Raw genomic sequence first — 13,519 nt, forward strand, 5'->3', positions numbered from 1 at the left:
CATCACAGGAATAAATTACATTTTAATCAAATAAATGCAGTCTTGGTGAGAATAAGATAATTCTTTCAAAAGCATTAAAGGGATAGTTCACCCAAAAATGAAAATTCTATCATTGTTTACTTACCCTCAAGTTGTTCCAAACCTGTATGAGTTTCTTTGTTCTGCTGAACACAAAGGAAGATATTTGGAAGAATGTTTGTAATCAACAGATCTCGGTCCCCATTGACTTCCATAGTAGGAAAAAAATATACTATGGAAGTCAATGGGGACCGAGATCTGTTTGGTTACAAACATTCTTCCAAATATCTTCCTTTGTGTTCAGCAGAACAAAGAAACTCATACAGGTTTGGAACAACTTGAGGGTGAGTAAACAATGATAGAATTTTCATTTTTGGGTGAACTATCCCTTTAAAAATTCATATCAACCCCAAACTTTTGAATGGTGGTGTACTTCATGTTGATACTGAAAACTAACTAACCTATTAATGAGCGAACCAATCACACTGGCAAAGATTCACAACGTGCATCCGAACCCGAAGACATAAATAAGGTCCTTTAAAGTGATTTAAAGTCTTTATTATTGTAGTATTTATATGAATTATTGACTTTATTTGCAAGCTCTTACTGTATGAATGAGGAGCTTGCGCATGCATCTAGCACAGAATGCTGCAGACCTGCAGATCACAAGCGGCTACAGGCAAAATTATGAACACAGATTTAAACATGTCTCTAAATACAAAAAAAAAAATAAAGAATGGGGAAGAACAGCAGAAACATAAACAGTTCATGACAAAATCTCCATGGTCTCTGTCATTTGATAGGATGATTTTTATCTGGATGAAAAAGAACAAATAAAAATTCATAAGCATAATTTCCACCTGAAGTGAATTTGTGAATAGTTAACTAAACTCACAATGAATATGTATGCTCATTCATAGACATCTTTCTTGTCTGCGATGTACTGAACAATCTCATGTGGTGTCATCAACTTCTCTGCCTCGGCATCAGGGATCTCAAAACCTGAACACGTGAGAAAACACTGTATCAGCTTGGAAAATACGCACCAATATGGATTGCACATTTATAACCTGTAAGTGCAAGCATCAGATTCTATGAAACCAACAAGAACAATGCATACATTCAAAGAATGCACAAACACAAAACAATGGTCATATTGTGCAACTAGGGAGAACTGATCTGTTAAATATAATACATGAAGTTAGATTAGAAACAATTGTAAATGCAAGTACAAACCAAATTCATCTTCCATAGCCATGATGATCTCCACCTGGTCTAAACTGTCCAATCCCAAATCCTTCATGAAGTGGGACGTAGCCTGAAGCTATAAAGATTTGATCGTCAAAAAATGAAACTGTAAAGTGCAATATATTTGAAGCTAATTTGAAATATTTCAGAGTAATATGTTGTCCGTCGGATCAAACTGACGGTGTATTTACCCTCTCAGGGTTGATCTTGTCATAGAGCTTCAGGACGTAGAGGACACGGTCACGGATAGTCTCTAGGCTCAATGGGGGCAAGTCACCGTACTGCCTCCACTGAAAGACCTGAAATGAACCGCCAGAGATCTGCAAAACAAAACATGTTAGAAAGTGTATTTTAAACTAAAAATGTTATTAACAGACAACTGGAGCCGTGTTGTTTGAATATTATTATGGTATTAATGTTTTGAATTTGCTTTCATATTTTTATTTGCGTTATTTTTGTTATGTGCTATTGACATTTTTCATTTTCTATTTATTTAGCTTTATTTTTATTTCAAATTTTAGTAATGTTATTATTACTTCAACAGCTTGTTGCCAAGGCAATTTTGTATTGAAGTTCCTTAAGATTAAGTTTTTCATCTAGGCCTATATTTTTTTATATTAAATTTAATTTCAAAAACCGTTTAACAGTTTTAGTTTACAAAAACAACACTGAACTGAACTGGTGATATACGAGTATAATGATGAGATAAGAAGTAAACCATATATAATAATATCAATGTAAAATAATGATTAAAAGAAAATTGCTGCCAATATACATACTATACACTTATTTTTTTAACTTTTAAACATTCATAAAGGAATATGTGCAATCTTGTAATGCATATAATATAAACCATTATAACTGTAGAAATCATAACTGATTACAGAAAAACTAGATAATTTAAAAGTTTAAGTATCTGTTATGCCACATAAAGATGATAAGATAACACATTAAATTAGAAACATTGTCGTTGACTACATTCAGCTATTTTTTTTTTCCAAACCTTTTCCGTTGCTGCACCCCGTAACGTTACATAAACTGAAATTAAGTGAGCAGAGGCTGTTTGTCCATCATGTTGAAGTCATTATCACTAAAGACAAGGGTAGGTCATTGGATGTCATCAGTCAATCACTAACACACACACACCTGCGCCAGCGAAGACTTGTGTCCATTAGTCAGATGTGAAAATGTTCGGCCATGAGTGAGAGGAGCTGCTGTTAATGTCGCTGCAGTATTTACACGGTTAAAATACACGGAACGCTGGTTCAGAGATCGGACACACCGGGCAATGATGCGCGCCGCCATGTTTCTCAATCCGCTCCCACAATGCACGAGACCGCTAATGCGCATGTGCGACACACTGTTTTCACGTAACCTCCAAAACAGCTTTTTTTTATTACTTTAGTTTATATATATATATATATATATATATATATATATATATGCATTTTGATGGAAAAAATAAATAAAATTTATTCTGACCACATACTATATTACACAATAGTACATATTCAAAGATTATTCTACAACATCAAATATCAATGGAGAGCGTCAACTATAAAAGTAATGTTGTGACCTTTTCATTTTGTGTTCTTTTTATGTTGCGTTGATATCGGCATTCATAAAAAAAAAAAAAAAAAAAAGGAAAAATAATATAGTTCAACACTCTCCTTAAAACATTACGTTTTTAATCTTTCACAGAAAAAATTCCCAGAATCATGTTTTATTTTGTAAAATATATTTTTACATATCACATCCAAAAAGTACAAATATTTCTCTGGTTATGCGTAAATTAACTAACAAATAGCTGTGCCAGTATTGAAATTTAACAACTATACACAAACACAAATTTACAAATCTATCTTGTGTAATCTTGATATTCCTTGAATGATGGTGTTAAATAACACTTCTTTTTTTCAACAAGTAATAAAGTGGGATCTGTTTATGTAGATTTATAATGAAACACACTAACATCCCCATTTAGATATCCCGTCAGCAGAGTGTTTGGCCCTGCCCATCGGGCTAGTCGACACAACTCATCCAGCACAACAATAACTTTAGCCACGCTTCCTCTGAGATCCCAAACAGCAAGATGACCAGACTGAAAAACACCAACAAGCCCAGAGCCCAAGACATCACCATCTATTAACCTAGAGAAAGAGAGAAATATTGATTCAACTGTACAACATAAAATACTAATATCCCAACATGTATCGCTTCAAGTCTTACTGCTGTTTGTGTTGATCAGGATAGTTTATAGAGGTCAGTGTGATGTGTTTGCCAGTGAGAGGATTTGTGGCAATCAGAGTAAAAAGGGATGCGTTACTCTCTTCATCGCACACATTTCCTGCATTTTGAAGCAATACACACAGCACACCCTGCAGGAATGAAAGCACAAGGTTATTACTGACACATAGTCATTCTAGTACCACAAGAACAATACACTCACTTACTCTGTAAGAATATCCCTTCATGCAGTTTGTCATGGTCAAAGTCTTTTCCAGGTTTATAGTCTGAAGCAGCTGGCCTGAATTTATGCTCCTGAAATAGAGTTATGACAAAATAGATAATCAATTATAAAATTAAAATACTAACAAAAGATATAAGTACTAAAAGTCATTCACAGACTCAAAATTTAACCCAGCCTTTAGTACCGTATCAGAAAATAATTTAATCAGAAGTTAATAATAAAAAAATCTCAATGTACAGGATGGATACAGTTTAAAAAGTTTCCTAAAAAAAACATGTTTAAAAGTTTAAGACTCAATATTGCCCAATTCATCACCATATGAGGAGGGTTTTACATTCTGTCCAACCAATCAGAGCATCTTTTTCACCCTCTACAACTGCAACGGTCCGAATGTTCTGCTTAGCAGAGACCAAGGGAAGAGTGTTCACTACCCTGAAACACAAGTGAATAATGAAGTTTTACTAAAATATTTCAAGTGAATGATATATTAAAAAGGTTTCAGACACATGATGGTTTGTTACCTTCCCTCTTTAGTCACTGTTGACACATTGACTCTTTGTTGATCTCCAGGGGTGGAGCAACACACAAGCCGACAGTTAGACACACCCACCACTGCTTGCAATGTGTCCTTGCACACCACGTTCTGAGAGAACGTCCCATCCATGCTTGGACAACAGAGCACTCTGCACTCAAGAACACAGAGTGAATTAGCTTAGCGTTTAAGTTTACTGAATTCTGACACAAAAACACACCTTGGTTTTTGAGCGCAGTCTTCACAGGGTTTGAGTTCAGTGAAAATGTTTTCAAAAGAGGAATTAAAAAACAATTGAGGTGATGGGAGACATAGAAAATAACATAGTTTTGGTCCACATAATGGTAATTTTGACATTTTATATAATGCAATTTTTATTACCTTGCTTCAGTGATTTCCAAGTGACCCAGAGTCACACAAAGCAAGCCTGAAGAGTCTGGAATCTCTTGCAAAGACATGACGGGCTACAAATACAAACACATGAGTCAAAGCAGAGGGAAGTAGACATAGTTTTAAAATAAAGAGTTAGTCACCCACAAGTGAAAATTCTTTCATCATTTACTCGCCCTCATGTTGTTCAAAACCCATTAGACATAATCTTCAAAACACAAATTAAGATATTTTGAATGAAACCTAACAGGTTTCTGTCCCTCCATTGAAATCCCAGGTAACTAAAACTTTTATTTACATAGAGCACATCACATATGGTAAACACGGAATCTCAAACGTGCGTGCGTGTTTACATAGCGTAAGAGCATGTGATGCTCGCATAAGCTTCTGTGTTTAACACATGTGATGCTCTGTGTGTTTATATGTGAATAAAAGCCAAAGTTAAATCTCTGCATCATATAAAATGATCATATCTCTTCACAAGATTTGAATTAAACCACTCAATTAAAATGGATTTGTTTTACAATGCCTTTAAGAGCTTTGTAGATCATCTAAGTTTTGGTTATTTGAACTTTCAATGGAGAAAAAGAAACCTCGCAGGCTTCATTAAATAATATCTTAATATGTGTTTCAAAGATTAACCAAAGCCCTATGGGTTTGGAATGGCATGCACTAAGCAAATGATGACAGAATTTTCATTAATGGGTGAACTACCCCCTTAAAGTTGGCATGAAACAAAAGTTGTGATAGTCTTTCTTGCCCTATTGTGATGTATATCCAAGTAAAATGGCTTCTGGAATGAGAAAGAAATGTAAGGCGGGTTTGATTTCGTCCTCGGTACTTGATTGGATCGTAGGAATTTGGGTGTTGCTAACTAAATGTAGGCAGATTTGAGTGCCAATTTGCAGTCAGTTGTGGAGGATATTTAGTTCCACCCTCTGCCAAGACATCCGTCATGAAGAGAGCAGGTGCCGTTTCGAGGGGGAGAGGAGGTTGAGGTTTTTGATTAAATATTACGAAGGCACATTAATTAAAAAAATTTAAAAAACAGATAAATAATTTATAATAAACACTGCAACATTCTGTAAAATAAGAATGATTAATTATGATATCATGATGACTCTAAACTTCCATGCCATCTTGCAATTCTTTTAATTTATGCTGTGATTTATGATGAAATGCTGTAGCAAACTGGATTACCTGTGCAAATGTCCAGGTGTGTAAAAGACTCCACGGCTGAACTCCCTTCGTCTGAGCCCAAAGACAAACGCTCCATTCTCCTGCCACACAAATGCACCAGTCCTCCGACGGCCACCGCACCGAACACAAGTCCAACACGCATCCGCCCTCCAGTGCCTGAATACAAAGACAAGCACCACCCACATATATTTACAGGTAATTAGACAATCAAGCACGTATCATTGCTTTGCATATCAATAAATGATTTCTTATAATTTATTGACACCTTAAAAGTGTGCATCTCTTGCAGGACTGCAGAACAACCAGCTGCCTCAGAGAATGATGTGGCAGTTAGGGTTTCCTCATGTAATGTCCTATTGTTGGATTCATCAGTGTTACGTTCCTCTGATTGAGTTCTGTTATTGTCGGAACCTGTTTCCGTTCTCCGATTGGTGGAAGTGTCCAAAGAGGTTGTCTCAACAGGAGTTTGACCTACATTACCAGATTTCACATTTGTAACAGCATTACTTTGGATTTCTAACCTGAGCTCAGGGCGTTTATAGGTTTTAACCTCCATTTCAGAATTGTTCTGGGTTTGGATTTCAGACTCAGAAAGATTTTTAAAACTCCCTGGTTCAGGAATATTGTGGAGTTGAACTTCATTTTCTGGTGTGCAATTGATTTTATTTCCACATTCAAGATTGCTTTCTGTATCGAAACCGCATTCACGTTCCAGTTCCTTTTCCGGGATGCATGAGGACTCCCTTTCTGGGCCGTTTAAGTTTTCATACTCCAGTGTAGTGTTGTTTTGGGATGGAGTACCTGGTTTCACAGTTTTTTTTACTTTTGTCATTGTTTCTTGACTCATTTGAGTTTGATTCTGTGTTTCAGAACATCCCTGATCTCCACTTCTAGTAAAGAAACAAGTTTTGATGATCCCTGATGTTTTGGCTGAGACTGATTCTGGAGACACACACCCCTTAAGTGAGACTGAAGAGGGAGACCTAAGGACACCAGACGAAGAAAAGAGAGGTGACCGGAGGTCTATGGGTGAACCTGGAATCAAAAAGTGAGGGGACATTCCCAAAGATGGTAGAAGAGGATCTTGACCTTTCTGCATTTGTGGGGTCAGAGACGGACTTAAATTCAGTATCTCGGGGCAAAGTGAGGTTTTCTCAGAGAGCATGTGTGATTCTTTTAGCATCTGGTTTATGTGAAGCTCACCAATGTTTTCAGATTCTGAAGATTCCACTTTTTTCTCATTACTTATTCTTTTGTCTGTTTCAGTTTGGCAAGACTGTCTGCTGTCCATCAGATCTGAAGAGATGGTCTTTATTTCATTTACAACGTTGAGGCCCTTCTGTATTTCTGTCTGTGATTGGTCAGTTGGGTCTGACTGACAAAGTGGTAAACTATCCTCAGGAGAAGAGGTAGTTAAGGGTTCTGGAGTAAAAAGTTCACTCTCTGAGTAGCGTACTTCACAATTACTTATTCTTCCTCTCATTCTCTGGCACCTGCTGCTCTGCCGTGTGTTGTACACTAGGGGACGCTGTGCGAAGGGTTCTACGGCTGAAGTTGACGAGCGCAATAGTTTGAGCTTTAGTTGTCCAAAATCCTCATCAGGTAGGTGGAAATCCTGGATATCAACAGAGGCCAACAGTCTAGCTTTCATATCCTTTTCTTGCAGAGCTTGAATGAGTGAAGCTAATGATGGCAGAAGAGGTGACTGATCTGCAAAACGCATTCACAAACATTATTGTGTACATGACAGTTACACAATAATTCTTATTCACATCTATGCATTTGGCAGATTCTTTTATAGAGGGTATGCACATGATGTCACAGTAGGCTGGAGTCCCTGTGGTTACACCCACTGAGTGGCAGCATTGGTGTTTAGCTTAAATGCCGAGAAAAACACACAAAACATCTAAAATGGGAAAGAGCTTCACGATTGACTGTACAAATAGATTCAACAAGAAATCAGAGCTATCTTTTTACAGACTGACGAAAGCTATGGAAAAGATAAGCAAAGGGATCGCTGCAATTCGCAGAAACAACTGGAATTCAGGCAGGAATCATTTTGTGTCAGATATGTTGGATTTCGGGGGGAAATTATACCCTAGGTTGTTTAATGTATTGACAACATATTTAGCATCTTATGTTCTGCGTAATTGTAAAGTTACTGTTTGTTAATTGTCGAGTTCAATTGCCTTTAATTTAAGAAGATAATTGTTTGTTTTACTCAGTTTCCCCAATTTAAACAAGTCATATTACAGGACGTTTTGCCACTCAGTCAGGCTGAGAGAGGGCATGTCTCGGCAGGAAAGTGACGTCAATGCATGCCCTTTATTCAAACATTTTATCATTATGTTCAAGCATTCCCTGGGAATTGAACCCATGACTTTGTCATTGCTTGTCACGCCATGCTCTACTGTTTAAACTAGGAATAAATTCAATATTACATTCATAAATAAATCTTACCATCTTTATTAGAACTTGTCTGACTCTCTCTTCCAGTTTGTCCACGTTTTCTTCGGAAAATAGGGTATAAATTTGAACCCGGGAGGAGCTGGGTATCAAAGTAAAGTTGAGAATCTGGTAGATGCTTAAAATCTTGAGTAACTGCTTGCTCTGGACTTGTCTTCAAATTCACGGTAGGCTCAGGTGACTGGATTGGCCAAGACTCTGTCTGTGGCTGTTCGAGGATTAATTGTGATTGGCTGAGTGATTCAGTGTCAGACTTTGATTCCATAAGACACTCCGAATCTGCTTGAGAATCACTTGCAGGATGTGATATTGTACAACCTAGAGCAGCTTTGGCACATGAGGATCTACCTATAGTGCTTCTTCGACGGCCTCTCCTCCCTCTCTGACCTTTTCCTCTAGATCTGGCCTGGTACACATCAGAATCCACAAGAAGTTGGGAATCAAAGTAAAGCTGAGAATCTGGGAGTTGCTTAAATTCTTGAGTAACTGCTTGCTCTGGACTTGTCTTCAAACTCACTATAGGCTCAGGTGACTGGATTGGCCAAGACTCTGTCTGTGGCTGTTCGAGGATTAATTGTGATTGGCTGAGTGATTCAGTGTCAGACTTTGATTCCATAAGACACTCCGAATCTGCTTGAGAATCACTTGCAGGATGTGATATTGTACAATCTAGAGCAGCTTTGGCACATGAGGATCTACCTATAGTGCTTCTTCGACGGCCTCTCCGACCTCTCTGACCTTTTCCTCTGGATCTGGCCTGGTACACATCAGAATCCACAAGAAGTTGGGAATCAAAGTAAAGCTGAGAATCTGGGAGTTGCTTAAAATCTTGAGTAACTCCTTGCTCCGGACTTGTCTTCAAACTCACTATAGCCGCAGGTGACTGGATTGGCCGAGATTCGACCTGTGGCTGTTCGAGGAGCAATTCTGATTGGCTGGGTGATTCAGTGTCAGACTTTGATTCTATTAGAGACTCTGAACCTGCTTGAGAATCACTTGCAGGATTTGATATTGTAATATCTAGAGCAGCTTTGTCACATGAGGGCCTACATACAGTGCTTCTTCTACGGCCTCTCCTCCCTCTTCGACCTCTTCCTCTGCGTCTGGCCTGGTCTGTGGACTTGCAGACTGATTCTGAATGCTCTGGTGTCATGTGACCTCTACCACTCACTTGCGATTGGCTGAGCCTGCGTCTGCCCCGCCCCCCAGTGAGCTGGCTATAAATGACAGCATCTAGATCGATAGAGCTTTGAGATGCAGCCATACGCCGTGTCGTCCGGATATAATACTCCACAGGAAACGGTAAACCCTCAACCAGCGTGCAAGAGTCCAGAATGCCAGATGAAAACGAGGAATGTTTAATATCTATCCTGTCATCATAACCTTTATGTGAGTCTGTGAACGACTGGCTAGGTTGTTTAAGCATCTCTTCTGATTTGTCAGTAATCTGTACTGGCTCAGAAGGCTGAGGGAAAGATGAGGTTTGAATAGACACTGCTGAACTTGACTGTATTTTTTTCTCAACAGGCCGATCAATCAGAGGTACGTTAACCTCTTCCTGGCTACAGTGAATGTTTTGAATTTCTAAATGATTTTCTTTACTTGAAATCATTAGCAGTTTGTTATCTGATTGGATCACAGAGGAGTTTAATTCACAATGCCTCTTTCTTTTCGCATCATCCTCCAGGTCTTGTGATGCTTTAGCAATTTTACAATCTGTCCTTACTCCTATAGGCCTATCCTGGTTTTTCTCCACCTCAGCTGACATCATCTTAATGTTTCTTTCTTTTTTCTTTTCACAGTCCTTCTCTTCCTTCTTAACTTCATTTCTCACTCCTTTCCGACCAATCTCTTTAACAGTACATTCACTACCCTTTTCACGAATATGGTCTCCACTTCTATCTCTTTCTTTCTCTTGGCTGATGTCAGTGTCTGATTCTTGCTCTTTGTTCCGTAGGCGCAATCGACTGCGCTTAGAACGCAGGCGGTGGGCAGGGCTTCGCCTGCATGCAGGGGAGTACAAAGGCGGTGTGGACGCATTCTCTGCAAGTTGCAATTGTATGGCAGGGATTTTCTTTACAGTAGAAAAACCAGAGCTGTTTCTTTCTGCAACTATGTCTGAAACAGCAAAAAGAAAACCAGTTTATTAGTATTTGGAATTAATTACCATCTGAATTGTAATGCATACTGTTATGCATTTAACAACGTAAACAGCCTTTAACATTGACATTACAACTAAGTCTGGGTAAATAAATGTTTTGATCATTTTTCAATGTAAGTCTATGAGATTTTTTGCTGGTTCATACGTCCAACTACTTAGATATAGTGCCTTAACTTAGTAATAATGAAAAACATTGTACAAGGTTAACATTGTAAATACTTAAAACTATTAAAAAAGTATTAAAAAAACTGTTTTCATTCATTGAAATAAAGCTGAACTATAACATTTATTAAGATGAAAAATAAAAAATAAACTTTAAGAAATGTTGCCTTTAAAATAGTTAAAAGAAGTACTAAAATAACTAAAACTGAAATAGAAATAAATGAAAGACAAATAGAAATATTTAATAAATAATAAAAATGACAAAAGCACTCAACAAAATTACTAAGACTAAAATTGTAATTAAATCTGAGAATATAATAAATAAAAGCTAATTCAAAATATGAATAATACTATAATCGTATATAAATAATGTAAAATAAGACTTTTCTGTATCTATTCATGTTTGATTTCACCCTGAAGCTGGCCTTACTGGTCCGTAATTGCAGATTCTGATGGTTTTCAGAATATTCTGGGGTCGTTGTGGAAGAAGTCTCAGTAGATGACTCAGATGTGTGTGAAAAATCAATCTGTGTAAATGTGGTGTGGTCAGAGTCTCTGTTCTGCACACGCCTGCAAGTGGCATCATGATGCTCTGCTCTCTAAACAAAAAACACACACAACATTCACTAACAGGTTTTAACAAGTTCAATTTTATATGACAATTCAAGCTCTATTATACTGCAGATATCATTGTTTTAACATCAGTTTAACTGATTTTTGCACAATAACAAATACAGCATGTCTTTACCTGCAGTCTCTGTGCTGTCCTCTCATACTCTCGCTTCAGCTGCTCCAGTCGTCTCCTCAGCTAAAACAATTAATTAATGACAAATGAAATGTTTTTCATCTCTGTCATGTTCAGTAAAAACATTAAACACTAAACCATTAATACATGTTAATCTTACAATAATAGTATATGGTACCTTTAAAAGTACTAACGTTACTAGGATACAGAGAGGATAGCACATGTTAATACCATGGCACTAAAGTTACTCCAAGAATGTTGAAAAAGGTACCATAGTATTTATATAGTACTGCAGTGTAATTCAAAGAATGTCATGGTACAAATAACTGTACATATCCACAAAAACATAGTATGACCACGGCACGTTAGTTTTCTAAACATTAATATCGGCTTTTGTCAAATGGCGCTTCCACAAATATATAAACATACGAACTTACTGTCTCTTTATCTTCGTTATGGAGAATCTCCTCTGACATCCTGTAAACTAATATGCTCATATGTTATTTATTTACTAGATGCAGGTATGCATTTGACATGAAAACATTACGAGAATCTCAACTGTAAACAACTGTAAACAACCATACAAACATCTGACTGAGATGCACTTATGAATAAACACCGGTTTGTCTGAACAAACGATCATTTTTAATTTACTAAACGTTCGTTTACATACCCAGGAGAAAAAATTGTACGCTAAAAAGTTGGTTTTGTCTTCTGTTTCTATCCTGACGAGACTCAACCTTCCCGCGAGTTCAGACTGCAGACAAAAACAATCGATAACAGATCACATTCTGTGAACTTTAGGATAATGTTACTCGATTTTGCTAATGGTATTACAATTTTACATTATAACAATAGACATAACCTATCATATAATCAGATTAAATGACCTCTAGTTAGACAGTTAGACAGACGTTTGCATTATCCTTCTCATCGGGACTCTTTAGTAATGTCTGTTAGCAGACTTTTTCTGAGTAGTGTCTCAATGGCTCTGACTTTTTAAAGACGACTTATATATAGTAGACTTATATATAGTCTTAAAGGGACTTTGCTGCTACATTGTGACAGGAGCCGAAGATTTGGAGCTGATGTGCTTGGATTCAACTTTTGTCTCCCATCTGTAAGGTTATCGACAGCAGTGTGGTAGATTAAATATTAGCTAAAGGTGTCTATTTGCATTAGAGGGAACGGTGATTCCCTCAGTAATCAAGTAGTTTACATAAAGATCACGTGTAGTAGAATAATAAAGATAAAATAGTTATATTAGCAGGTGTAACAGTTAGTTTTATTGAAGCTTCTGCACATGACAATTGTCATTACTTAAATAAGCATAACTTAAATTCTTTAATTATAATTAATGACTACCCTATGGCCCACCAACCCCCAATTTGAATTGAAATTACATTTACTTGAAATGAAATAAACGTTAACTGAAATAAAATATAGAACATATTATAGTCATAACTTATTTTATTATTATATTACTTATTTTATTTCATCTAGTTGCCAAAGCAACATCACTCATTTTAATTTAGTTTAACTTGATGTAGGTCTACTAAAATGACTGAAACTAAAACTGAAATGAAAAGAACAATAACTAAATGGACATTTAGTTACAATACAAAAAGGAAAGTAGGCTTCTATAAATAAAAAATAAATCAAATATATATATAGAATGATTTGTACTTTTTCTGAAGAAAATGTGAGTGGTGCTTGTCCATCTCATTTCATTGACACTGGTGCAACCACCTTGCCACAAAGACTCCTTCAAGGAAAAAAAATAGGCCTATACTTTTTATTACTCTAGAAAAGTAATAGCATGTCGCCTTAATAAGCTGCACAACTTGGGTGCAGCTTATTAAGGAGGGTTTGCATCAACAGGACATGCATCATTTGCAAGCATGGACAGCAAGGGTCCATGCAAGGACGGTGCATCTCCATACGTCATGGTTCCTTGGAGGTGATAGTGTTGAGTACAATGTCCATTTGTGGAGTAAAAATTATGTCTACCAATATGTTAATCCTGGGGATTTACACAAAATGTCAGCTCTCTGCTCTCTGAAATTTGCTGCTGATGTCAAAGGTCACTTGCATCTGAGACCTACATCAGCACAAACAGGCTTATAA

General features: G+C 36.9%; 2 protein-coding genes across 2 annotated transcripts; both read right to left on the reverse strand.

Moving 5' to 3' along the window:
• Positions 1–913: 913 nt before the first annotated feature.
• On the reverse strand, positions 914–2,601 carry ndufab1a (NADH:ubiquinone oxidoreductase subunit AB1a). The gene is made up of 4 exons (XM_084403036.1): positions 2,413–2,601; positions 1,458–1,586; positions 1,255–1,342; positions 914–1,020 (listed from the first exon to the last, which is right to left on the reverse strand). Exons 1-4 carry the CDS (start codon positions 2,569–2,571, stop codon positions 929–931), a joined length of 468 nt encoding a protein of 155 aa, XP_084259162.1. The 5' UTR covers positions 2,572–2,601; the 3' UTR covers positions 914–928.
• Positions 2,602–2,973: 372 nt separating this feature from the next.
• palb2 (partner and localizer of BRCA2) lies at positions 2,974–12,351 on the reverse strand. The gene is made up of 14 exons (XM_084396525.1): positions 12,283–12,351; positions 12,066–12,149; positions 11,830–11,876; positions 11,396–11,455; positions 11,078–11,246; positions 8,319–10,442; positions 6,124–7,568; positions 5,859–6,014; positions 4,650–4,732; positions 4,258–4,419; positions 4,052–4,168; positions 3,720–3,807; positions 3,496–3,644; positions 2,974–3,416 (listed from the first exon to the last, which is right to left on the reverse strand). Exons 3-14 carry the CDS (start codon positions 11,866–11,868, stop codon positions 3,209–3,211), a joined length of 4,800 nt encoding a protein of 1,599 aa, XP_084252651.1. The 5' UTR covers positions 11,869–11,876; positions 12,066–12,149; positions 12,283–12,351; the 3' UTR covers positions 2,974–3,208.
• Between the last annotated feature and the right edge of the window lie 1,168 nt (positions 12,352–13,519).

The sequence above is a fragment of the Rutilus rutilus genome, assembly GCF_951802725.1.
Source record: "Rutilus rutilus genome assembly, chromosome: 2".
NCBI lineage: Eukaryota > Metazoa > Chordata > Actinopteri > Cypriniformes > Leuciscidae > Rutilus > Rutilus rutilus.

What these genes read in the sequence shown, in the direction of transcription:
- ndufab1a (XM_084403036.1), bottom strand. Translation starts at nt 2,571, where the DNA reads ATGGCGGCGCGCATCATTGCCCGGTGTGTCCGATCTCTGAACCAGCGT. An exon ending in ACAAGATCAACCCTGAGAGG is followed by an intron (nt 1,343 to 1,457) that starts GTAAATACACCG and finishes AAATCTTTATAG; the next exon opens with CTTCAGGCTACGTCCCACTT. An exon ending in GGCTATGGAAGATGAATTTG is followed by an intron (nt 1,021 to 1,254) that starts GTTTGTACTTGC and finishes TCACGTGTTCAG; the next exon opens with GTTTTGAGATCCCTGATGCC.
- palb2 (XM_084396525.1), bottom strand. Translation starts at nt 11,868, where the DNA reads ATGTCAGAGGAGATTCTCCATAACGAAGATAAAGAGACA. An exon ending in GACAAGTTCTAATAAAGATG is followed by an intron (nt 7,569 to 8,318) that starts GTAAGATTTATT and finishes TGCGTTTTGCAG; the next exon opens with ATCAGTCACCTCTTCTGCCA. An exon ending in TTGGAAATCACTGAAGCAAG is followed by an intron (nt 4,420 to 4,649) that starts GTAATAAAAATT and finishes TCTTGAGTGCAG; the next exon opens with AGTGCTCTGTTGTCCAAGCA.